This window comes from Colletotrichum godetiae (assembly GCF_030913485.1).
Source record: "Colletotrichum godetiae strain CBS 193.32 chromosome Unknown BDP55scaffold_22, whole genome shotgun sequence".
Classification (NCBI taxonomy): domain Eukaryota; kingdom Fungi; phylum Ascomycota; class Sordariomycetes; order Glomerellales; family Glomerellaceae; genus Colletotrichum; species Colletotrichum godetiae.
This window is the reverse complement of record NW_026851270.1, coordinates 49,295-73,632: the sequence shown is the minus strand read 5'-3', so window position 1 is coordinate 73,632 and position 24,338 is coordinate 49,295. Positions and strand designations below refer to the sequence as shown.

Sequence of the window (24,338 nt, the reverse complement as noted above, 5' to 3'; positions counted from 1 at the left end):
TGAAGTTTATAGAACAGACATGCCTCCGGGTGGAGTTTACATGCACACATACTGCATCCTGGAAGTTCTCATCATATGGCAACCTTTTGAGGTTGAGCCAGTTCGCCTGATATCGATGATGGACCGAGCTAAACAACAAGCTCGTCGATCATATTCGAAGTATATACTTTCGCAATTCAGTCTTCAATATGTACATGAATTCAAATGATTGACCGGGCTCAGTCTCTCATGCCGACAGTGTGACGATGAACCAAAAGACGCTTAGCAGGTAAACGCAGCCGGGCCGGGAATGGTGTAAGTTTGCGCTTCAAGGAGCAAAGTCAGCATTGAATAGGAATCGAAGTGCGCACATGCATGGTATAACATACCCTTGTAGGCATCGTAGGTGATACCAGGGTCGGTCGACTTGTACGCGCCGGGAATAGCAACCAGCGAAGTCGCAGTCTTGGTGCCAGAACCAGTGACCTGCAGTTGATGGCATCCGGGGTAGAACTGGGCTCCGGGGTAAGAGTAGGCGGCGTGCAGAGCAATGATCTCGTGGCGGACGAGGTAGTAGCCCGACTTCAAGCAGGACGGGATCGTGTACTGGTAGCCGGAGTTGGCAACCATAAGGGGCGTCTGGGTTGTGACACACATTAGTTATTACTGATTAAACTTTAGAGACAATTACGAGTTACTCACATCAGCCCAAGTGTTAGTAGTTCCGGTGCGTCCACCTTCCTTGACCTTGAACCACACAGCACTGGATCCAAGATTTAGCCGCGGTACTTAGACACAGTTGCGGAGTATTCTTTCACTTACGAAGTGCCGGGCTGCCATGCCTGGCAACCGGTATCGGGGCATCGCGCCATGTACGTGATAACGGGACCGACATGAGAGTCGGGCCAGAGGGTCCACCGCAGGGTGACAGTCGAACCAGCAGCAGCTGTGGCATGGAGGGCCGCGGGCGTCGAGCCTGAGATGCCACCGGCAGTGTACCCTCCGCACTGGACATCGATCAAGTCAACGCTCTCGACGGGTCCGTTGCCTTGAACAGGGCGAGAGATTCTCTGGGGCTGTTGGACATTGGGTGAGTCATGATATCTTTGCATTTGGGATGAAGCTAGACTTACAGAAGGGCTTGTGTACGGGTCTTGATAGGGCTAGATACGTGGCACTTGTTAGATTCATAACGACACATCTGAGGTCTCAGTAGTCTACTGTACCTGGTAGAACTGTTGAAAGTCTGTTAGCAAATAATCATTGATAATCCAGAAGTGTTTGACAAACCTGGTAGTAGGTGCCTCCGATGGTAGCATTGTCAACATATCCGTGACCAGCGACCAAAGCCGCAAGGCCGAGGAAGCAAGCAGCGATCTGCATGTTTCGACTTTTTCTCAGACAATCGTCCGATGTACAAAGCGAGAGATCGATGACTGCGACAAGGGACAAGTTGCGTAACGACTGGCACTTGGCTGGAGCTGGGCAGTTTAAAGCTGAAAACTTGCTCTCACACGGGAAACACCATGCTATATATCATCAACACCCCAGCTCAAAACAGTTCATCCTTTCTTCTCCTTTTTCTTTCCAATGGGGCTCCTCCTCTCAATCCAATACACCAAGCCAGCGTAGCCAGCCAGCAAACTCCTTGGCACGACTGCGTTGCCTCCCCATCCCACCCCCTAGAATCTCATCACGGGAACTAAGAGCACAGCGCAAAAAGGAAACAACGGAACCACACGAGCGAGTGCCACGGCTCGACTATATTAACTCTGGCAAGGGGCATTGCCAATGAAAATGGGGAAAACCCGCATCCCACTTTGGAGGCGGGGTTTCCACCAATTGATCAGCCGAGCCATCGTCGCAAGTCAAAACGCCAATGCCACCCGTGTTTTAATTAAAAGGGAACAACAAAGACGAATAAGCAAGGTTGGCTCTTGCTACTACTATGTAGACAGAGCGCAACAGACCACCGCGCGGGATCCGTGATGCCGTGTGCCGTGGGTTTGGATTGGCGGGGGATCTGCGGTGTCACCATGCCGGTTCATGATGCTTGCAAATCTGCAGGCAGTGCCGAGGAATCATTTTTGTTTGGAGATAATTCCTGAAATAGCTGGAGATAAAAGGCGGTGAGTTGTCAATAGTTTATTGAAGTTCGCAAGATTCGTACGCGTTAAAGTAAGTCTTTGCAGTTGAGGGTCGCTACGTAAGTAAAAATGTGTTGAGAGCGACAACGCGCCACCGAAATCGGGACGAGCACATGGCAGCCAATACCAAGCGCCACATTTGGGATAAGTTGTCAGGGAAGCCGAATATAATACCGCAAGAGTTGCCTCCGTGTCGTCTTTTGGTCATCCCATCTTCTGCCGGTGTCAATGTGTTTCTCCCCAAACAGGAATGTGACATCTCGTCCACCTAGATCGTAGTAAGCTGGACGACCACATGACACTCGTTGGCTTTACTGTAAAGTGAGATTATCCATTAAAGCCATGGTGTGTCCAATTTTTAATTATGTTTCCTTCTCTCAGATGTTGATGCCGACCCGGAAGTAGACGGACTCTACGAGGTGCCATGGATGATGGAATGTCATTTTCTCTTGTGTTTTGACAAAGTGCTTCAACTTCGTCAAGCTGGTGTTCGAAACTCAAGGTAGCTCAGCCATAGTGACTTGCAAATGTTCCAAGTCACTGATGTTGCACGGGTTGAACGATCCAATTGCTAAGTGCCTAGGTAGGTAAATACATGGGAGCATGGTTCTCTGGGGACATGGATCTTAGAAGGAAGATACGTTGAATTGCTGCGTGTGTCACCCATGATAACGAGACACTTACGTAGCTTTATGGACAGATGCGACAGATCGCATGGCGCCTAATGATGATTGGCAATCATCTGAGATATCCTGGAGGCTACACCATCACGGCTCCGGGCTCCCAGGCATACGAAGCAAACCTGAAATATAATTACGGTATCTGCATGAATAATGTCCACGCTTAAGTTCAACATCCAGTGTCTATGAATTACAATGCTGGTTTCTCGTGTCTCATTAATTGGCAGGCTCGGAATAACTAGTTGGCTGTGTTTAGGTTTCGGCCAACGAGAGAGGCGCTAGCTCAATCACGACCTCTACTAGTCAACTGGTTGCAGCCTTGGAAGTAAACTCTGTAGGTTTATTCTACAACGTAATCTTTCAAAAAGGAACTTCTATTAGTTGTAGTTGCTATGTCATAACTTTGAATACGAACCTCGTGCTATTCAGCCGCTGCTGGCTTACACTCACCGTCAATATCTGACGCACAGGAGTTACCGGGCTCCTAATAGGGGGCGATTCCCCGTAACGCTGCCTTATCTCCCATCGCACTATATAAGAAGAGCTGCAAGTCATGATAGTGAACACAGATACCCCAATGTCTCAAAAGAGTGGGAAGTGTTCAAATGTGATCACTGAAAACCAACTTCAGGGTGAATAGTCTTGACTACCTTAATTACCTACATGTACATTTCTCAAAAATAGCTGAATCTTGAGATTGTGGATGACGCTTACTTGAGTCCCGTCAACTTGGCACGGTTTTAGCCTTCCACTGCGCTCCTTCTTTGAATCATGCAGATAAATGACAGTCTCACCGTGGCATTTTGCTGTCTCACCCTGCACCCTGCACCCTGCACCGAGTGCCTGGACTGTGACGAATCGAACTGCCAACAAGCAACACACTCGACAGACCACCTTACACATTCAACTCTAATGTAAGCACCTCAAATGACCGCTAAACGAAGGTGTCAGACTTCACGCCACAGTTGTCAGCGCCGTTTTCGTGAGTCTAGACCGCATGCCAGGATTCCATTGCTCTGTCTCAAGGAGATTTGCGGAGTGGTCTGATAAAGTAGCTGCTTGAAGAGTACGTGGTCTCCATTTGATTCGATCCGCCCAGAACGGTCAACAGGCGGAGAATGCTTGAGATGCATGCGTCTGACCCGTCCATAGGTGGGAGGGATTCCGGCCTACGCGAGAGCCATCTACGTGGAAGCCATCTCGTCTTCATTTGCGACCTCCTTGCCTGAACAATGAGGACTGGTGATCGTAGTGATGAGAAGCCGACTAGCATCAGCGGAGTGTTCGGAAGCCATTTGTAACGCAATTTACAACATGAAGTATTATTCGGTGGAGAGGAAGAACTTCCGCAAAGCATCGAGCAATCAGGAGTTTGGTTAGGTGCTTGCGCTGAGAGTCACACATGCTTGGAGGAAGCGGAGAACAAACCCCAACTTGCCTGATCAAGGTTTCGGTAGGGTGGTGCTAACTTCATAGCTTATTGTTAAGCTTATTTGTCGACAAGGGTGACGAGGTCAGGCTTGTCAATCCAATACGGAAGCAATCACATGACACGACCGCCAGCCAGCCATCGGGTGCTTATTGAAGCTTCAATTTGACGAAGGCCAGAGAAGAGTGCGTTTCCAGAAACATCAACTTGATTACAATTCCGAAGACTTCCTAGGACGCCATGTGGCTGACTCGGCAGCTTGGTATGGAGTACATCTAGATCGACAGTATGTGCATAATGCAGGACGACCTAGAAGACTGGCCCCGGTAATTTGTGCAGATAAGACGTCTACGGATTGTTTTATCTAAGTGTTGCAGTCAGCCAAGGCAACGGACAAAAGCAACTTCTTGTTTCTAGAGCTAGTCGCCAACTAGGAGCAAACGTCTCGACTTAAGAGGCTCGGCACCTTCTAGTAGGACAGGATACTAAATCTGAGCTTCTTGGAAAGACGATTGGGTGGTTATGACCTCGGAAAGATTGAGCAATTTATTGAGGGATTCTTTGTTCATGTTAAGTTCTTGTGTGATAGTTGTCAGAGTCCAAAGGATTGTGTCGACTCCACTTTCTCTAGTTCTCCTCATCTCACATCTCAACGCGTACAGACATAATGACGCTTCTGCCATGAAGTAATTCGAAAGTTGATCGTCGCGTTATGTTTTCCCGGTTGTTTGCAATTGCTCTACACCCCCCCCCCCACGCTCAGATTCTTTGCCAATCGCGACAGCAAGCAGAGCCGGCCTACCGATCAAAAGCTCGTTTAATGTCTTGGCAACACACTGGATCGGGTCCCAAGAGAGCAGGTGCAGCACGGTAAGGCCGACCGTCGAGACATCAGCTCTCAAAAGTCCCCATTATCCTAAACCCCGCAGACAAGGCCAGCCACGCGAGGAAGCGTTGTCGTGCGCCATGGCCACATCCCGGGCGGAAGCCGAGAAGGATAACAAGATAATCGAAGAAACATCAGACCCGAGAACCGTGTTACTGAACCACCAAGCCAGAACCCTGGCACGGTAGACGAGCAGGATGGGCAGGTCCTTTGTCCAACTGACGCGGTGTTGAGCAACAGTTGGTCCCAACCCGCCACCCCGCGATATGAAAAAGTCTTGGCACCTGCCCTTTGGGGTTACATCGTGGCGTGCGAATATTTGAGCCAAGATGTTGTGACCCGCGTCTTGGCCCTCGGATGCAGTAGCATCGAAAGTGCTTCCATGCCTCTCGCCTTCTCCCAACGGCAAACCACTTGCGGTAACACTCCCCCGTTATTGCATGACCATGGCTGGTAGAGCAATCAGCTAGGCGAGCCCGTCTTTGCTGACAGAACTCGCCGGCTTATCAGTTGCATGAATTGGGCTCGCTGATTCGATATGTCCTCACGTTCCCCGCCCCAGAACCCATGCAATCGGCAAGGTCCAAATGCATGCCAAGCTTAACCAGAAGCTTGAGCTCTGACTCTCCGAGCAAGACCTCGCAATGTCGCCGCGCAGCGTGCCATTCGACATGGAAAGCAAAGGCGAAAAAAGCAACCCAACATGCGGTGCCTGCATGCTGTGATCATCATAAAGAAGCGGGCGATGCCCTTGTGCGCGTCACTCGGGTTCTGAGAGCTCAACCCGCTTTGCTCTTCTCGCGGTCTCCTTCCAGATCCCATTCACCAGATCACCCACCAAGATGAAGACCACCTTCCTCTCCGCCGCCGCTCTGGCGCTGGCTTCCACCACCTTGGCTACCGATCCTCTCACTGCCGACAAGATTGAGGCTGACATCAAGACTGTTGAGTGAGTCCATCCCGTGCTACTGCGATTTCCCATGATACGAAGCTCCTGCTAACCTATGTCCCAATAGGCTTGAGCGCGTTCTTTGGAATCTGAATAAGATCGCTCGCGATAATGGCGGTACTCGCGCCTTCGGCACTCCGGGCTACAAGGCCTCGGTTGACTTCGTCCTGGAGCGTGCCCAGACTCGTTTCGCCAAGCAGATGGACACCTACCTCCAGCCCTTCAACCACACCTTTGAGCAGACCAACGCCATTTCCGTGACCGGGCCCGACGGCGATGTCATCGTCATCAGCGCCGAGTACAACACCGCTACTCCCCTGCCCGGCGGTATCACGGCTCCTCTCATCGACACTCCCGTTGACGATGAGAATGGTTCTGGATGTCTGCCGGGGGCTTTCACCGGTATCGATGCCACTGGCAAGCTTGCTTTGATCAAGCGTGGCGTCTGCGCTGTCTCTGACAAGATCAAGAACGCAAAGGCCGTCGGTGCTCTCGGTGTGATTCTGTACAACCAGGTCCCCGGTGACGATATCGCCAAGCCCACTCTCAGTGCTGAGAACATCGGTCTCCTCGTTCCCCTGGGTATCATCACCCTCGAGACTGGTGAGGCATGGAGCGCCCTTCTGGCCGCTGGCGAGGAAGTCGTCGTCACCCTCATTGTGGACTCCATCTTTGAGGAACGTGAGACCTGGAACGTCATCTCCGAGACCAAGGAGGGTGACCCGAACAAGGTAATCATGCTCGGCGCCCATCTCGACAGTGTTCTCGAGGGCCCTGGCATCAACGACGACGGTTCAGGCACCGCCGCCCTCCTCGAACTCATGGGTTCCGTCAAGAAGTACAGCGGTTATCCCCACAAGATCCGTTTCGCCTGGTGGGCCGCCGAGGAGGCTGGCCTAGTAGGATCCTACTACTACACCGAGCACCTCAGCTCCGAGGACGCCGACAAGATCAAGTACTACTTCAACTACGACATGATCGGATCGCCCAACCCCATCTACGAGCTCGCCTCCTACAACAACAGTGGTATCGGTCCCCAGCTTCTCGCCGACTATCTTGAGGCCAACGGCAAGGAGACCATCTCCGCCGAGTTTGACGGCCGTTCCGACTATGCCGGCTTCGTCGATCTCGGCATCCCCGTCGCGTCCATCTTCACTGGTGAAGGCGAGAACGACCCTTGCTACCACCAGGCCTGCGACACAATTGATAACATCAACTGGGATGCCATCACTGTCAACACCAAGGCTGCTGGTCGTGCTCTGGCTACCCTTGCTAACTCGCTTGAGGGTGTTCCCCCTCGCGCTGACACTACCCCCATCCTTCGTGGCCGCGCTGGCGTTCTCCAGCAGATGCGTCGCTGGAAGGCTCTGGCCGAGCACACCAGTCACGGCAAGACGTGCTCTCACAACGATGAGAAGAAGATCTACTAGAGGCTTTCGAATTGAATCCTGGACATGTTGAGTCAGGTGCTGAGGAGTCGCGGGGTTAATGTAGCCACATCACTTTGGTTGAGAGTTAGCTTACGAGTAATGAAGATAATGTCTACTGTGCCTTGCGTTCACGTGAAAAGAACTAAATAGTTCAAAAGGCGTTCATGCCCTTAGAGTATACATGTCCATAGTCCGAGAATGAGGGCACCACAAGAGACAACGGCCGGATACCGGTGGAGTGGGGCCGACCGGCACCGGAGCAGTTGAGGGCTCGGCGTCACCCACCGCAGATTAGCGCCTCGGCAACTGGAAATTACAGCTGGAAGCACGACCCACGCCGCAAATTTCTGCTGATTGGTGCTGGCTGAGCCCCAACAGAAAGGGGTATCCCCAATACGCGTGTTGTGTTTGCTCTTCTCATGCCACCGCGTCACGTCAAGTGGAAGCCAGCGTTTCCATCTTTGTTCTGAAGCCAGCTAGAGTCTAGAGACAGATAAGCTTCATTAAGCCGAGTCAGTAACAAGTCCAGACAACCATGGCCCCAAAGAAGCACAACTATGAGTTCGGAGGCCCGTAAGTTCCACGCTGAAGGCCTACTTCACACACTCAATCGCTGACTTTGATGTTCACTCAGTCCCGGCGCTTTTGCCATTGTCTTTGGACTTCCCGCCCTCTTGTGGACATTCTTCTTTGTTTGCAATGACAAGACCGGTTGCCCCGCCCCGTCCACCTTAAGCCCTCGCACTTTGAGCTTGGAGAAGCTCAAGCTCGAAACGCCATGGCCCACCGATGGAATCTGGGGCTTCTGTAGCTGGGAAGCTGTCGGCTGGTCATTAGCCTATTACTTCGTGAGCCTGGTCCTCTATCGTGTCCTTCCTGCTCAGGAGATGCTCGGCACCAAGTTGGTTCAGTCCGGACGTCCATTGAAGTACCGTTTCAACTGTAAGTTTTCTCTCTCCAAAGATTCGATGATTTCATCTAACCCATTGGCAGCTTTCCACGCCACAGTTTTCCAGCTCGCTGGCCTGGCCATCGGCACCTACCTCCAGGGCGCCGACTTCGTCGTCTGGACCTACATCTCAGACAACTACCTTCAGCTTCTGACCGCCAACACCATCCTCGCCTACATCATCACCGTCTACGTCTACGTCGCCAGCTTCAGCGTGAAACCCGGCAACCCGGAACTCCGCGAGCTTGCAGTCGGCGGCAACACCGGCAGTCTCATCTACGACATCTACATCGGCCGCGAATTGAACCCCCGCGTCACCCTTCCCTTCTTCGGCGAAATCGACTTGAAAGCCTGGCTGGAGATGCGCCCCGGCCTGACGGGCTGGGTCATCCTCAACCTCGCCTTCTGCGCGAAGCAATTCCGCACGTACGGCTGCCTCTCCGACAGCATCCTCCTCACAACCGCCGTGCAGGGATATTATGTCCTCGAGGGCCAGTTTATGGAAGCCGGCCTACTCACCATGATGGATATTACCACCGACGGCCTGGGCTTTATGCTGACTTTTGGCGACATCGTCTGGGTGCCCTTCCTCTACTCCACCCAAACCCGCTATCTCTCCGTTTACCCCGTTCACCTGGGCTGGGCTGGCGTCGCAAGCATCCTTGCCGTCTTCGCGACGGGCCTGTATATCTTCCGCTCTGCGAATAACCAGAAGAAGGTCTTCCGCACACAGCCGGACCACCCAAGCGTCAAGGATATGCCGTTCATTCAGACGAAGCGCGGCACCAGGCTGCTGACTGGTGGATGGTGGGGCCGGTCTCGGCACATCAACTACTTTGGCGACTGGCTTCAGGCCTCGCCGTTCAGCTTGCCGACTGCCGTCTCCGGCTACCAGATTCTCACTGCTGGCAGCGCCGTGTCTGGCGCTATCACGATGCTTGATGGGCGAGAAGTCGTTCAGGGCGCAGCTCGTGGCTGGGGTATGGTTTTCACGTACTTTTACGTATTGTACTTTGCCATTCTGCTTATCCATCGTGAAGGGCGGGACGATGTTGCTTGCTCGGAGAAGTACGGCGAGGACTGGGACAAGTATAAGCAGATTGTCAGGTGGAAGATCTTGCCGGGCGTCTACTAGGAGATTCAGGAATGTGCGTGATCATCAAGTCCACCAACCAGTGTGGATGCCATCAAACAAGTCGGAGCTGATTGCTGGATTTGAATGGTGCTCTTTGTATGCTTATGTAGCACCGTATTCGAGCAGCATAACCTCGATTTCGTCCCTGACGTTCTTGACGTTTGCTCGGCGGATATCGACAATTATCTTACAACCTTCTCCACAGCAGGACAAAGCGTCTAAACAAGGCTTTTGGACCCCATTTCGACATGTTTGGAGTGATGTCATGCCAGTAAGATAGTCGCACGCATGTAGTATTGTGTGCTCTGGGCGATTCATCGCAGCTGGGTTGCCTCTAGGGTCCGGTTTTGCACCACTCTTGAGTAGAATCTCCACCCCTTCCTGGTCCAAACAAGCTACGGCAATCTGTAGTGGAGTGACTACAAATTCTGGTGCATCTGCTTTTACACCCAAACGTAGCAGTTGCTCAAGTCTGCAATTCTGAAAGCAGCAATCAGGATTGTTTTCTGGAAGTTCCTCAAGATCAAGCAAAGCAATAGACTGTAGAAGAAGATGGCGAAAGTTGATAGCTTCTCGCCAAATTTTCTAGGAGGTGGTGCCATGTTTGAGACATCCGATACGAACAAACGGCGGCAATGTAACTGATAAGTGGGAGATGAAACAATGTCGAAGTGGTATCTCCAACAACGTCGTAACCCAGGTGTACTGGGGTCTGTAGAAGGTTCTCTGCACGACCTTCTCTATGTAGCACCAACTCAGCGAGTTTGGAAGCTTCCATGTAAACCAGGTCGACCAGAATGCCAAGTCTGGGGGGACAACGGTACATGAAATTCGATTGCAATATCCAGGCACCATTCGATTGCGGCAAGCCCCAATCTCTCGATGAGCGCTTCCACGTTGTATACTCCGTTGTCCAATAAATATAAACGACGAATCGTATCCAGAGGATGAGTTCTTGAGTGGTGCGGAGTTGTAACCATGGTAGCAAGTTCCTCATTCTGTAGGATGACCTCTTCATATTCGACCATCATTTTCAGGGCTGCGAAGCTGCAATACGTCCCAAAATCCCACTGCCATGTGATGCCCGGAGAAAATCGGTCGCTTTCAGGAGTGCTGGTCTCGCTAGCCACGTCATACTGAAATGCTTCCGAGAAAATAACACTCGTTCGTCCACCTATGGCTGTAAGCTTGTCGAGGTAAAAAGAAGATTCCGCACTAAAACGAGTCGAGATAGCCAAATATTCCATGACTGTGTAGTGCGAAAACGAGACTACGAATTTCTCATGTCCATCAAAGATATTATCGCCGTCTAACGTGACCGTGATGAGACAACCGCATGATTCGCGAAAAAATTCGACATCATAGCGGTAATCGCGTATACTCAGGTTTTGCCGATTGAGATCTCCTTTAATGGCCTCAAGTAGTAATTTGCAACCGACATGGATCGACGGACCTCTAAAGAGTTTGTAGTGGAAGCAGATCCAATCAAGGGCTGAGGCAACAACTTGCCGGTCTTCTTCAGGTATGATATCGAAAATTCTGTCATATGTTTCGTTGAGTGTTTTTGGAAGATTCTTCAACTCATTCCTGATGGCCGCTTTATTCCCATTTAGGCGGCGTAAGGCGTCCAGTTGGCACACAACCCATCGAAACCTGCATTGTGCGGTGGTCAGTATTCCGAACTCGTAATTACGTTATTAAACGGGGTACACACATTCCTTTTGCGCCACAAGATATCGCTTCCAGAGCCTCATTGCGCAAATCCTCTGTCCAGTCTTTTAACTTGTCGTTGGTGGCGAGTCGAGATTCAGTATATTGTCGAAAATCTGCATCGAGATAGGCGTTTCGTATGGAAACCTCTGTTGAAATCTCTTCCATGACTTTTTCGATATCCATATATTCACGACTCGTTACTAGAAGACGAATGTTTGAGAATCTGAAGTCGGTGGCAAGATCTCGTAGGACCTTGAGAAGCTCTCTCCGGGGGTTGCTTTCATCGATGGCATCAATTGTGATGCAAACACTACTAAAGTAGCGCGAGGCAGTTTCGAGAGCAGTGAGCAGGTCGCTGAGGCTGGGAATCCTGTCATCCTTAAACATTCTCCAAAGGTGATCAGAGACCTGATCCGCCTTTCTACACATACGCTCAAGGATCCATCGTAGAAATGGGGCTGCCTCTCCTGATTGTGTCCGAAGTAGCAGTAGTAGTGAATTCCAATCGACACAGAGCCACTTGAAGTAGACTCTCGACAAGTATTTTCGATTTTTCCAGCGAGTTGTGAAGCCAAGATGGTTTTGCCGGCTCCGGGGATCCCGTGAATCCACAGGCATCGTATATTCCCTTGACTGAACTGAGCCCACTCTGGAGTACGTGACATCCATTCGCATGTTCCAGGCTCGTGATTTTCACAAGCTCGGTAGTGGATGGAGGAAGGATCGGTATGTCTGAGCCACGTGTATACCTCGTTTCGTTGGTTTTCTAATCATTTCATGATCAGTATGGTGATAGTGACCATCGCTCAAGAGGCCGAGCGAAACATATCAGTCAGAACTTGTTGGATGCGTAAATTTCCCTCGCGTATGAGCTTGATGTCATGACTAGGTGAAGTGAAGTCTTTAGAATACCTGCAAGCCACCTCTAATCCGCTTATGAGATGCTGCATTTTCACTTATCTGGACGTTGCGGTAAGGGCGAGACTGATAGTATTCTTGCACCGTGTAATATCTTGGAGCAACTTTTTGGCCTTCGTCTCTTTCAATGGCCATGCCAAGTTTCTCATGGTGACCTGCACTTTTCTTCTTCTCGAATCAGGGGCCCCTTGAGACTGGCTTTGGTCGGAGGCGATCAACTTGTCCAGCTGTTCGATGGCGCGATGACATTCTCCGACAGGCCCTGCATCTCCGTCTAAAGCTTCTCGCAGAGCCGAGTCTGGTTCTTCGAATTTGAGGAGAAACTCGACGTTGTGCAAGACTGCTCCTACTGACGAGGTTTCGACGAGGATTGTGCGTAGGCCTGATGGTGCATCCCGGACGTTCTCGGTGCAATGTTTGCAAATTGATACCACTTTATCCGCGATCTGAATAGTTGCGAAGACGCTCGCTACGAGGCCGAAGGATTCTGCCATCTTTTGGCCTTTGCCACGACTCGCGGCAGTGCTGGAGTGATCAAAAACAGCGACAATCCGCTTAGATACTCGAGAACAGGAATGGCGAAGATGCGATCAGGTTGTGGGCGGGGAGTTCTCGGCTTTTGATCCCCAAGGCCTTCGAAAGCATTTGGCAGAATGCCTCGGAGTATGCCCAAGGCAGACTGTGCCGCAATAAGGCAACTCCAGCCCAATCGTCCGGTCTTAGCTGATGGCGCGCCTCACAATGATCCATTACTTCCATCGCCGTAGGGTTTAGTGGTGTGTGAGGCCATATTGACCAATCGGATGCTTGTCGCTGGGAGAGGAATTGCATATGGCAGAATGTTCTGTAAAGTAGTCTATTTCTATCAGGTATCGAAACGTGCAAGTAACGCTAATCGCTCACAAATTGCTGGAAATTCTAGTCATGAAGTTGATCATCAGTTCATCCTCCTCCGGGATCAAGCCAAACTTGTCCGCGCTCCTCTCATTTTGGAACCCCTCATCGGGGCTCGCCCAGCTGTAGCCCTTCCACACGCCCAACTCGGGCCACATCTTCTGCTCCACAAGAGCCTTCAGCTTCTCATACCGTGCCGAGGCCTCGCCGCCAGCAGCAAGACCCTGCAGCACAAGCTTCCATGATTCGACAGTCTGCTCGAGCTCCGCGATGCTGGTGACGCCCATGACGCTGCCTCCGACGCGCTGGTCGCTGCCCTGACCCGGCAGCTGTACGCCGAGACCAGCTGCGGCGCCGACGCGGGCGTACTCTTCCATCGACCAGTGGAGAGCCACAGTCTCCAGGCGCTCGCCGGCTTCGCTGGCGATGGTCGAGAGCTCCTTGCACGCCGAGCGCAGGTCATCCGGCGCGGGGTGCCATGACGCGATGACGCCGGCCTTGCCCTCTGCCGTCTCCGTGCGCGCGGGGACGCCCGTGGATGTGAGGAGACCCATGCCGAGCATGCTGGCGTTCAGCACGACCTGCACGCCGGCGTTGCGGAACCGCCGGAGCGGGCTCTGCTCATCGGTGTGATCGGGTCCAGCGACAACCTCAGCGAGACCGAGTGTAGGGTTCTGGATGGTGAAGTGCCCGTAGCTCAAGATGGCATCGAGCGCCTCGCCCGTCTCAGCGAGGATCATCTCAGCGAGGCTGCAGAGAACGTGGACGGGGAAGCCACTGATACCGACATAGCGGATCTTGCCCTCATCACGGAGCTGCCTTAAGGTCTGCACGGCGGCGAGGACTTCTGCGGGGGAGACGAACTCGACGTCGTGCATGTACACGAGGTCGAGGTACGGCGTGTTGAGGCGGCTGAGGGAGCGGAGGACAGAGTAGCGCACGTACGCCGGCGAGTAATCAAACTCGTTACCGGCGATGCGGCCTGCCTTTGTGACCAGCACGTAGGACTCTCTGGGGATGTTGGTGGCTGCTGTGTGGGCGGCCAGGGCGTCGCCGAGGAGGACCTCTGAGGGGCCGTAGTACGGCGATGTGTCGAAGCCGTTGACTCCGAGCTCTAGTGCCCTTGAGACGATTTGCCTGTACGGCATCTGCAGCGGGTCCTTTACATGCTGGGTGTTGAATGTTGCTGTGCCCAGGAAGAGAGGTGGCAGGACGGAGGCGATGGAAGGCCGGGAGGCCGGGTTGAGGCTTGTTGTGGTAGCCATGACTCCTGGAGGATAGATGATATGAGAATGAGATGAGAGCTAGTGAGAATGGTTCGATATGCTCAGGGTGTAAAAGTCGGGAAGAGGGGCGGGAAAGAAGAGGGACTTGTCAGGAAACTGTCTAGCCTTAAGACGGGTGAGTGAGAAGAAAGGGCTGAGCCGTGAGGTGTTTGCTACTTGATATGAGAGGGTCACAACAGGACCGGTCCAAAAGTCTGGTCTAAAAAGCCCGCATGGGGGGGCTCGCCGCTTGCCAGGCTCCTGGACTAGGAACAATTCGTTATTAACCATAACTGATATGTGGGCATGGGAGACCGCTCTCCGTCCGCTTCTATTAGCGTACTCAGATTCCGCAAGCTCGGATTCTCCCAGGGCTAAGCCTAAGCCGCGTACGCTCAAAGGGTGCTCGACTCAGTACCGATACATAGGGTAAGGTATTAGAGTATCAACTCGTCAATACTTACGAAGCTGTGTTGCGTGGTGGAGTTTATGCGCGGTCCATCTTGGGCCAAGCCCTTTGGCGCAGGCCATTCTGCCAAGTGAATTGGACCGATTGCACGTGTCACCTCGTCTCAACTTGCCACAACTTGATAGATGGAGTGACAGCAGAACGACAGGTTGGGCAAAGCCGCAAAGGGAGAGAGAAGAGAGATCATGGATGGGAGACCCCCAAATGCAAGAATCCTTGCCAACTGCAATTTTTCTCCTACCGGGCCTCGCCGGCCGGCATAAGTGTGGCGGAACCCCCAGCATCCATGTTCATCTGAGACTTCCCGTTTCAAGCCACCCTCCTTGACTCGTCATCCACAAACAGATCCCCCCGATCCCTGGCGCCAGTCGTACGGTCTGGTTGCAGACCGCACCAGAAAGGCTGCTGCACAGAAACCCAGAAGATGCGGTGTGCTCCATTGCGGACGCTAAACTTGTTTTGTCATATAAACCGTCATTAGCCTCAAAATTTCCAAAACACACGGCTTTCAGGGTGCGTTGTTCAATTCACTCTCGGGCTTTCCCTCATAATCTTTGCCATCAAGAGTGGCGGGCGGCACTTAACAAAAGGACCCTCAACCTTGGGTCATCATCAGGGTCGTCTCTGTAGCTCGACTTTGCTTCTTCCGGGCCCGGTGTAATAGTTGTTAATTATCATCGTCGCAGAGAGCAGGCTCCGACACTCACAATGGCCGCCGTTGCGTCGCTGGATCCTCACATTCGCGGCATCATCGATGATGCCGCCGCCGATGGCATTCCGTTCCGGGCCAAATCGGCTCACTTCCACACCACATGGGCGCGCACCTTTTCGTCGCTGCCGGAGCTCTTCATTCAGCCTCAGTCACAGCAAGAGGTCGAGAAGGCAGTGAAGCTCGCGCGCCGTTGCAGGCGGCGCATCACCACGGTCGGCCATGCACACTCGCCTTCGGACCTGACGTGCACGAGTAACTGGCTGGTCAACCTCGATGGATTCAAGAAGGTGTTATCTGTCGATAGTAAGCACAGACCCTCACGTCACACTTCACTCCCTCACTCCCTCACTCATTCACTCACTCATCCGCGTAATCTCATGAGAACTATGTTAACGCAAACCGACAGAGGAGACTGGCCTCGTTGTCATGCAAGCCGGCATTCGGCTGTGGCAACTCACCGAGGAGCTGAACAAGCACGGCCTCTCATTCCCCGTGCTAGGCAGCGTCAACGAGCAGAGTATCGCCGGCGTCATCAGCACAGGAACACGCGGCAGCACCCTGAAATACGGTCTGCTCTCGGAGGCCATTTCCTCACTCAAGATCGTCCTCGCCAACGGCGAGACAGTCTCATGCTCGCCGGATGACAACCCGGACCTCTTCCGCGGCGCCACGCTGTCACTCGGCGCCCTCGGCATCATCACCGAGGTCAGCTTCCGCGCCGTGCCGGCCTTCAGCTTGCACTGGCAGCAGACGATCCAGGCCGACTACAAGATGCTTGACTCCTGGAAGCAGGACAACAAGCTGTGGACCCAGTCCGACTTCGTCCGGGTGTGGTGGCTGCCTTATACCAGGAGAGCTGTGGTCTGGAGGGCAGACATCGTCACAAAGGAAGATCTCGAGTCCGGAAAGGAGAAGAACCGAGATCCGCCAGTCGGCTACTACGATGGAGCCCTCGGTTATCACATATACCATAACCTCCTTTACCTATCGCGTTACATCCCTCGCATCCTGCCCTGGGTTGAATGGTAAGCTGAAGCACCCCTTCCCTTGATACACCTCATCCGACGTCGTCGACGGACTCAACGGACTAACTGACGCCCTACAGGTTCGTGTTCGGCATGCAATACGGCTTCAGTGATGGCTACACCTCATCAGCCATCCAGCCCATGGATAAGGCCCTGTGGATGAACTGCCTCTACAGCCAATTCGTCAACGAGTGGGCCATCCCGCTCCACCGCGGGCCCGAGGCCCTGATGCGTCTCGGATCCTGGCTCAACAAGCTCAAGCCGGGCGACCCCGACTACGTCGACCACGGCATCCCCTACTCCGCCGAGGGCCTCTACGTGCACTCTCCCGTCGAGGTCCGCGTCTGCGACGCCACCGTCCACACCAGCGCTGAGCAGCGCAACAGGCCCTTCCTCGACAGCACCGTCAAGGACGGTCCCACGCTCAACCTCAACGCGACCATGTACCGTCCATACGACCTCGACCCTCCCGGCCTGAAGCGCTGGATGCAGGGCTTCGAGTGGTTGATGCGTGACCTCGGCGGCAAGCCGCACTGGGCCAAGAACTTCAACGTCAAGAACGAGGAGTTTGCTGAGTGGTACGGTGACGATATGACCCAGTGGCGTCGCGTTCGTGATGAGGTTGATCCCGACGGACTGTTCGTCGGACCGTGGCACCGGCAGTTCGTGCTGGATCCCAACAGCGCTCCTCTCAAGTTTGAGGAGTTTGAGAAGACGAGGCATGATGCTGGCCGGGGTGTCACCGTATACGGCACTCGTCTGGAGATCGAAGATGCTGATGCTGATGTCAAGGCATGAGCTACCCTATCTTAGTTAGTATCTGTAGTGTCTGACTCTGTAAATTCCGGACCTGGTGAATGGCGTGGGTCGTGGAAAATTGGCATCTGGATCTTTCGTAGCATTGATTTACTTCCTACAACACGACCACATAGATTTCAAGCGAGACAATTTCCATCCACCGCCCAGATTGGCCGGAAGCATTTTACATCCAAAGTTAGATTGTAAACAGTTCTTATTCCCAATATTCGAATACGACGAAACGCGTAAATCATTGCCTCTTCCATTGCTGCCTCCCTTCCCAGCCAACAAATCTTTCTGGTCCCTGAATTTTGGAGCTTTCTCCTTTCTTGCGCAGTCGATAGCCCACCCCCCATCCACCCCCATGGGCATGCAGACGAGGGTAGGATGGGGGGTCCTTCTCCGTTGGTGCATCCGTCAAGATGCTACCTAGTCTGTGGTGTAGAGAAATGAAAGTCCGAAAATGCCAGATACGTGTAAAGACGGCACTTTCCACCGTAATGGTAGGTAGACCCCACAGTTGACCCCTCCCCTGTGTGATGCTCAGATCGTCGCCCTTTAATCTTGCTAAGCAAGAAAGACAAGGTACGGGTCCGTGTTCTCCTTGAGCGAGATCACCCAGTTCTGGGCACCCAGACCAGACTCCCAGTTCTAGAATTTCTTTGGGAAGGACAACAAAGTTAAGGAATTCTGGATACCCCTAAATCACATCATTCTTTTTTTTCGCTCGGGCTTTTCAAGGGGTGGGTGACAGGGCATGGTTCAAGTTTGGTTCGTCGGCCGCGGGACGCGGCGGGTGAGCGGCAATCAGCGAGTTTGATCTTCGCACAGAATTCAATGCCGCTCGTACGTTCGTCTCCTTCGCCGGTCGGCCAGGACGAGCGCAGAATTGTGTTCTTTGTATTGACGGTCGTCGTAAGGCTGCAGGCTCAACGTCGCATTGCGTCGCGATTGTGGATTCAAACTGCACTGTTGTGTTGCGCAATCGCGCATTATCTGAAGACCCCTTCGTCTTAGTTGGCAGGCTGGCTGCAGCAAGGGAACGCACCAACAGCGTAGTGCTCACGACTCACGAGTGCCCTCCTTATATCGCAAGTATCATCGGGACGTTGGCGAAGGACTCGGATCGCTGATACCGAATAAATTACTGCCAATGCTGTCTACATTGATAGATTGTCAATTTCATCCTTGTTTGATGGTCCTAAGCGCAGTGTATGAGAGAGAAAACAATATGAACATTCACTTGGGTTATATTAGTCGGAGAAATAAACGAAAAACTCAAAATGATTGAAAATCCAATCTTGCATGAAGATCCGGCCGGTGTTTGCCGGAGCCTCACATGTTTGTGCACACGCACTGGCAGGTCTGGACACCTCTGGAGTCTGGGATATCTACAATGTAGGGGCTCGTCGCAGCACCATGTCCCGTCCTGCACCCGGCTGGATATCCGATAGTGATATGGAAAGAAAGCGGCGAATCCGTTCGTCAAGAATGATGCTATCCCTTCCTCTGCGTTGCCGATAACAAACAGATTGCTGGGGGTTGAGTCCAGTCTGTCAAGTCTCTTCCCGAACGAGCGCGCGGCAAGCTCGAGCCACAGCCGGTGGGTAGGCCCCTTGGACTGGGAACATGACCTCTGAATTTGTTGTCCACAACAACATCCGCGATCTGAAGGGGGTGTCCTTGCTTGCTTGCGTGCTGTGGAACCTATTGCGTGAAACTGGCAACTGAGCCGCCTTTTGCCCAATGCCCGGTACCACATGTTCAATCATGCAGTTTGTGAGCCGCGGTGCAAGGTGAGAGAGTCAGAGAGGGCCATTGGCAGTGGCTTCTGGCTGTTCACCGCCGCGGCGCCGCGCCGCTGGCTGGCTGTGTTCCGTTCCCGCAAGCGCGCCCACTTCCCGACTCTCTGGATTCACCGAAGGGCTGAGCGCAAATCAAGGAAGAAATTTTCTACCAGAGTAGCACTCAGCCATTATAATTAAGGTTCTATGGTTAAGGAAGCCACGTCAGATGAACCTCGACGATTGCTTTTTACTACGTCGAGTCCCATAGTGGCGGGCAATGACGTGGTTGTGGACGGCAATCAATGTAGCTTGCGCAAAATAGGGGCCCAACAAGCAAATACTGCAAAGTTCGTTCAATGTTACGGTAAACACTTGAATCATCAACCAAGCCAACCTACCCCCCACCGGCCCGCGGGAGTCGCGTCCTTCCTTGCTTGCATTCGCAATTCATACAAACAGAGTTTGGCGAGGAGCAGCTGGCACCTACATGCGCTAGACTGTTAGCGGCCGATAACATATTGATGTCTGTAGGACGGGGCGGCCATCTGGGACGGTCCCGGAGACGGCCAGACTGGAGACTGGAGACTGGAGTTTTGGAGTTTTGGGGACAAGATTCGAACGGACGGAGTCGACCCGTTGCCCCGGAATTGAGAGACAAGACAATACTCCACCACCCATCTCGGTAGTTGAGAGTGGTCAAGACTTTCAGACATGCTTGACATGGAAAAGAAGGAATAAGGAAGGAGGATTCAGGAAGATGCAACAACCAGGCTTTGTTGCTGTCAGCACACTGCTGGCAGGGTACGGCCGAACTAGCCATGTTGGGGAAGACGAGGACCTCTCGGTGGAGCGTGAATGTATGCAGAGACTCGAAAGTTGCATACTGCTGCAGCTTCATCAGTGGAGAGAGAAGGGTGCCCGGGCCATCGATAACGTTCCGCAACCGTCCCGTCAGGACATCATTGGGCCTCTACATATGCATGCTGGGTCTTACACAGGTGCAGAGCCTTCTCTCCAGTTTTTTCTGAATCCCCGTTTTGGATCTTGGTGCCAGTCTGGAGGGGGGAATGCCGTGAGACTGAGAGTTGAGACTGAAGCTCTTGTCACGGCCGGTGAGGACGACGGCCAACAACTGCCGATGATTTTCTCACGGGTTTCATAGTTGGGTCGGCAAGGCGCGCGATAACAAGCACCCGTTCGTCATGAGTCCGGAAAAGCCGTGATGGGCGCATGGCCGGGCGCCGGGCGCCGTCCGAACCAACCCCCAACCCCAACCAGGTACCTTAGTAGCCAGCCTGTCAATTCCATCGTCCTGTCTGTAATAGCTGCCATGTTGGGTGACATGCGACAGACGTTTTGAGACGAGGTGAAATGGACGCGGCTTTTCGCGCTTGTCCGATCTTCTTCCCAGAATAGACACTGATGGTTCGTGTCATTGTGTCTTGTTCCTAGTTTCGGTTGACTTTCTCGATGAAGCCTGAGGGTGAGGCGGCAGAGAGAGCATTCTCAGTGTCGACTACATTTGCCAAGAAAGGAAATAGAGTCGGGGTCGCCTAAGCCCTCGTAGACATGCGAGACAAACCCCTCCAGAAAGTACTACGTCGAGCCGATTTGCGAGCAAGAGACCGGATGAAGAGACCATGTGGTGCAGATCCAAGAAATCGGCCCCTTCAGATAAACCTCTATGTTAAACTAAAATTTGGTTCGTTGTACAGGTAAGTTGGGGTAATTGAGAGCCAAGGCTAGCCAAGCTGTGAGAGAATGGTGATCGTAGCCGAGCACGTGCAAACCACTTTACTGTGTACTCACGAATCCGAGCAACTCGCCATTGACTTTGAGCACTGGAGTTTTCCTCGCCACTACCTGCAACTTGTGCAATTTGTCTGACTCTCGGGTGGGAGGGGAGGACACAGTAGGGAGGGGGGTCAGGCAATCAAGGCTCCCCTGTTGCCAGATCTGGCAGAGAACAGCACAGACGGCAGCTCCCGACCAGAAGGTCGGGTCAAGCCAAGTGTGTGAGTGGAAAGTTAACGGTAGTGCTCGAAGCCTCGAAGACGTGTGTGCATCTTGGCCGCCAAGAGGACCCAGGGACCAAGGACCGAATGTCACCCTTGAACCTAGCCCCGAGTTGGCCAGAAAGGAGTCGATCAACGATGACTGGACAGGGGCATGAAACTGACTCACTCTTGTTCTCTCTCTCTCTCTCTCTCTCTCTCTCTCTTCTCAAGGGCCCCCACCCTTCTTCTGTGGCTGGTGAGAGTGCTCTCAGGGACTCCAAGAAAGTAAAAATGTCACCTCGAAAGGAGGCTCTGCCATGTCAGCTTGCGTCTGCAGCTTTCTGGGCGCCATTTATCGGTTAAAGCTGCCCAAAGACAGCTTAAGCCCCGATGCGCCTAGACGCCGTCCGCCCCTCCCCTTTCGCTGGTGCGACCCTTTCCGCCCATCCACTTCCCGAAGCGGCGAAGGGCCCCCTCAACCTCCCATATTGCGGTGCCACCGGGGAGGACGGCAAGACGTTCGTTAGCGCGCGCACACAAAGAAAAAAGACCCTCTGTAAAATAAATTCCGTTTCAATGAAGAGGCATCCGTAATCGCCTTGTCGTCGCAATTGTGGATGACGTTGACCCCATCGATATTGCGTCGTCTTCTCTCTTAGTGCGGCTGAGGGCGAGTTTCCTTATGCTCTATAGGCCTGATGATTGAGACAGGAACGGTTTCAACACGTACTTTTCCTTCTAGAAGAAGCCAAATAAGCAAGAAAGTCACCTTGGATAAGACAGCGTCATCTGAAAGTTTCTTCAGATGAGGTACGACACGTCAGGGAGCCTGTACAACATTGGACGCGAAGCAAGGGGACCATATGTCAGAGTCAGACACTTCGCCGTGCTATCAACGGCCGCCAGCACGTGTCTAGCCTAGACCGCCAGCGTCTAAATCTATGTCCAACAGGCGGCTATCTTGGCGGGAGGGGGCCATGGCGCACGAGGCGCAGGTTGAATGGGATCACGACAGCCGTAGAATGACAGGAATTAACGAGGGGGGCGTTTAGAAACCGGGAAAAAGCAATCTACGGAGAGATGCGTCTAGCGTGGATTGATAAACATTAAAGTTTGGCCCAGCTTCTCGCCCGAATCAGGACGCCACGGATGCCCATCAGAGGGATCAGAGTGGACGATGTCTTGTCCTGGTTAGACGGAGATGAAGTGAGTTTGGGGGAGATGGCCAAGACCTGCAGATGCCCTCTTCTAACCCTTGCCAGCATGCAGGTACACCGAGGCCCAGAACCAGGCTCAACCAGCTTTCTCTTTGATATCTACGAATAATACACTATGGACGGTCCACGGGATATCCACGTCGTCCCGTCGGTGTGGCTTGACAAACCCCCCATCCCATCCCGGAACAAATCAAGACATACCACCGATGAACCGAGGTGGGAACTGATAACAGCATTCGCGGGATGAGGTGGCTTACATTATGCAAAGTCGGGCATATGCCTGCTCTTCGGGGGCGCACGAACCCTCGCGTCAGGCTTCCCATTGGATTAAGGGGAGGGGGGGTTTTCCAGTCTTGGCCCGTTGTTTAATGTGGACTATTTTGAGACTGCGACTTCGTCACCCTTCCCACGCCTTCTTACCGCGGCCAAACGTGCATGTTCAGAGTAAATGAAAGGGCTCTCTCTGGCTTGTACCCCCCCGGACGCGGTGAGGCATGGTTCACCTTGGATACCGCTTTCGCTATGAGAAAGGACGCCCACCCTCTGTCATGAACTTTGACGGCAGATCGCCCATGATAGGCTCGAGCCGGGGACCTCCCTGTGCATCAAATTGAGGATCCGCTTTACGCCCAACGACCACCAAACTCCTCTTTTTTCGGCTTACAAGTTACACTAGACTGAGTATACTGGAGATATCGATGGCTCCAAGCTATCCGATGGATCGAGGACCTTTGATCAGTATTAAAGAGCGGATCTTCCTCTCTCCATCACGGGTCTATCATCAGCAAGATCTTCAGCTTCACTTTCCAACCACCCTTCTTCTTCTCATCAAACATCAACAGAGTTGATTAAAACAAATCAGAGCCGGGCTCCATTTTACTGCTTCCTTTCTCCCAAGCAACAGAAACACCAAGTCTCATCCGCTTCTTCAACCTTTTCTCCCTTTTTCACCAGACAATTCAAAATGGTTCCTCCTCGCTCTGGATCTGCTATGGGCATGCGCAGCCGCGGCCCCGTAGAGCTCAACGTCAACCTCGCAAAATCATATGAGATCCGCGGCCCCAAGTCACCCATGCCCAGATCTCCTCTCCGCGACGTCACCCACGAGGACCGCAGGGCCTCCTCATCATATGAAGACAGACTCGACGGTGCCATCCACGTCCTTCGCACAGAGGCAAACGCCCTCATGGCGCTTACCCAGCTCTACTCTTCCGAGCGCGTCTGCCGCGACGGCTTCTACCGCTCCGTGGATGCTCTCGTCCGCCACCGTGATCACCGCGGCAAGGTCGTCTTCATCGGTGTCGGCAAGTCTGGCTGGATCGCGAAGAAGCTCACTGCCACCTTCAGCAGCTTGGGTCTCCCCGCCGTCTTCCTTCACCCTACCGAGGCCCTCCACGGTGACCTCGGTGTGGTGGGCGAGTACGACACCCTCATCATGATTACCTTCTCCGGCAAGACCCCCGAGCTTATGCTGCTTCTGCCTCACCTCAACAAGAAGTGCCCTCTCATCCTCCTCACCTCGCCCACCAGCATGGAGACATGCGAGATCGCAAAGGCTCGCCCGGATCTCATCCTCCTCCCTGCTCCCATCCCCGAGTCTGAGAAGGAGACCTTTGGCGTCTCTGCGCCTACTACTTCTACGACCATGGCCATTGCCATGGGCGATGCCTTGGCGTACGTTGCTTCAAAGGAGATGTACTCTTCAGTATCATCAGTCTTTGCAAAGAACCACCCCGGTGGCGCCATTGGCCAGGCTTTCAAGACAAAATAGACATCTACTTGGTTGTCGATTTTTGTATTGAGAAATGCTTTTTTAGTGTTTTGAGGCAGGGCGTTGTTGGGTATTAGGAAGGGCTTTACAGATGTTAACGGACAGAGTTCAAATTGCTCACAGGGCGTCCAATCTTCATTGTACATATCTTGTTCGGGTTAGGGATTATTAGGCAAAACTAGCGGTTT

At 53.0% G+C, this 24,338-nt stretch overlaps 9 protein-coding genes across 9 annotated transcripts; 4 read left to right on the top strand and 5 right to left on the bottom strand.

Annotated features, from left to right (window-relative positions):
• Positions 1-261: 261 nt before the first annotated feature.
• BDP55DRAFT_553158 (family 61 glycosyl hydrolase) lies at positions 262-1,362 on the bottom strand (the record flags this gene model as incomplete). Its single annotated transcript, XM_060569266.1, has 6 exons — positions 262-305; positions 369-618; positions 682-742; positions 802-1,055; positions 1,113-1,142; positions 1,270-1,362. 6 exons carry the CDS (start codon positions 1,360-1,362, stop codon positions 262-264), a joined length of 732 nt encoding a protein of 243 aa, XP_060429133.1.
• A 2,073-nt stretch (positions 1,363-3,435) lies between these two features.
• Positions 3,436-3,832, bottom strand: BDP55DRAFT_664683 (uncharacterized protein). The gene has a single exon (XM_060574969.1). It carries the CDS (start codon positions 3,707-3,709, stop codon positions 3,458-3,460), a length of 252 nt encoding a protein of 83 aa, XP_060429132.1. The 5' UTR covers positions 3,710-3,832; the 3' UTR covers positions 3,436-3,457.
• Positions 3,833-5,963: 2,131 nt separating this feature from the next.
• Positions 5,964-7,500, top strand: BDP55DRAFT_552769 (peptidase family M28; the record flags this gene model as incomplete). The annotated part of the gene is made up of 2 exons (XM_060569233.1): positions 5,964-6,070; positions 6,138-7,500. The coding sequence occupies 2 exons, from the start codon at positions 5,964-5,966 to the stop codon at positions 7,498-7,500; spliced, it is 1,470 nt and encodes a 489-aa protein (XP_060429131.1).
• Positions 7,501-8,035: 535 nt separating this feature from the next.
• BDP55DRAFT_632306 (ergosterol biosynthesis ERG4/ERG24 family protein) lies at positions 8,036-9,584 on the top strand (the record flags this gene model as incomplete). Its single annotated transcript, XM_060572401.1, has 3 exons — positions 8,036-8,073; positions 8,135-8,442; positions 8,494-9,584. The coding sequence occupies 3 exons, from the start codon at positions 8,036-8,038 to the stop codon at positions 9,582-9,584; spliced, it is 1,437 nt and encodes a 478-aa protein (XP_060429130.1).
• A 536-nt stretch (positions 9,585-10,120) lies between these two features.
• BDP55DRAFT_158691 (uncharacterized protein) lies at positions 10,121-12,112 on the bottom strand. Its single transcript, XM_060565658.1, has 2 exons — positions 11,299-12,112; positions 10,121-11,237 (listed from the first exon to the last, which is right to left on the bottom strand). The coding sequence occupies exons 1-2, from the start codon at positions 11,970-11,972 to the stop codon at positions 10,340-10,342; spliced, it is 1,572 nt and encodes a 523-aa protein (XP_060429129.1). The 5' UTR covers positions 11,973-12,112; the 3' UTR covers positions 10,121-10,339.
• On the bottom strand, positions 12,113-12,786 carry BDP55DRAFT_158690 (uncharacterized protein). The gene has a single exon (XM_060565657.1). The coding sequence runs from the start codon at positions 12,707-12,709 to the stop codon at positions 12,254-12,256; it is 456 nt and encodes a 151-aa protein (XP_060429128.1). The 5' UTR covers positions 12,710-12,786; the 3' UTR covers positions 12,113-12,253.
• Positions 12,787-13,114: 328 nt separating this feature from the next.
• Positions 13,115-14,374, bottom strand: BDP55DRAFT_694112 (L-galactose dehydrogenase; the record flags this gene model as incomplete). Its single annotated transcript, XM_060577309.1, has 1 exon — positions 13,115-14,374. One exon carries the CDS (start codon positions 14,372-14,374, stop codon positions 13,115-13,117), a length of 1,260 nt encoding a protein of 419 aa, XP_060429127.1.
• Positions 14,375-15,551: 1,177 nt separating this feature from the next.
• Positions 15,552-17,378, top strand: BDP55DRAFT_553056 (sugar 1,4-lactone oxidase; the record flags this gene model as incomplete). Its single annotated transcript, XM_060569263.1, has 3 exons — positions 15,552-15,858; positions 15,962-16,580; positions 16,661-17,378. 3 exons carry the CDS (start codon positions 15,552-15,554, stop codon positions 17,376-17,378), a joined length of 1,644 nt encoding a protein of 547 aa, XP_060429126.1.
• Positions 17,379-23,343: 5,965 nt separating this feature from the next.
• BDP55DRAFT_694110 (SIS domain-containing protein) lies at positions 23,344-24,150 on the top strand (the record flags this gene model as incomplete). The annotated part of the gene is made up of 1 exon (XM_060577308.1): positions 23,344-24,150. The coding sequence occupies one exon, from the start codon at positions 23,344-23,346 to the stop codon at positions 24,148-24,150; it is 807 nt and encodes a 268-aa protein (XP_060429125.1).
• Positions 24,151-24,338: the final 188 nt, after the last annotated feature.

What these genes read in the sequence shown, in the direction of transcription:
- BDP55DRAFT_664683 (XM_060574969.1), bottom strand. Translation starts at nt 3,709, where the DNA reads ATGTGTAAGGTGGTCTGTCGAGTGTGTTGCTTGTTGGCAGTTCGATTC.
- BDP55DRAFT_158691 (XM_060565658.1), bottom strand. Translation starts at nt 11,972, where the DNA reads ATGCGAATGGATGTCACGTACTCCAGAGTGGGCTCAGTTCAGTCAAGG. An exon ending in TCTTGTGGCGCAAAAGGAAT is followed by an intron (nt 11,238 to 11,298) that starts GTGTGTACCCCG and finishes CGCACAATGCAG; the next exon opens with GTTTCGATGGGTTGTGTGCC.
- BDP55DRAFT_158690 (XM_060565657.1), bottom strand. Translation starts at nt 12,709, where the DNA reads ATGGCAGAATCCTTCGGCCTCGTAGCGAGCGTCTTCGCAACTATTCAG.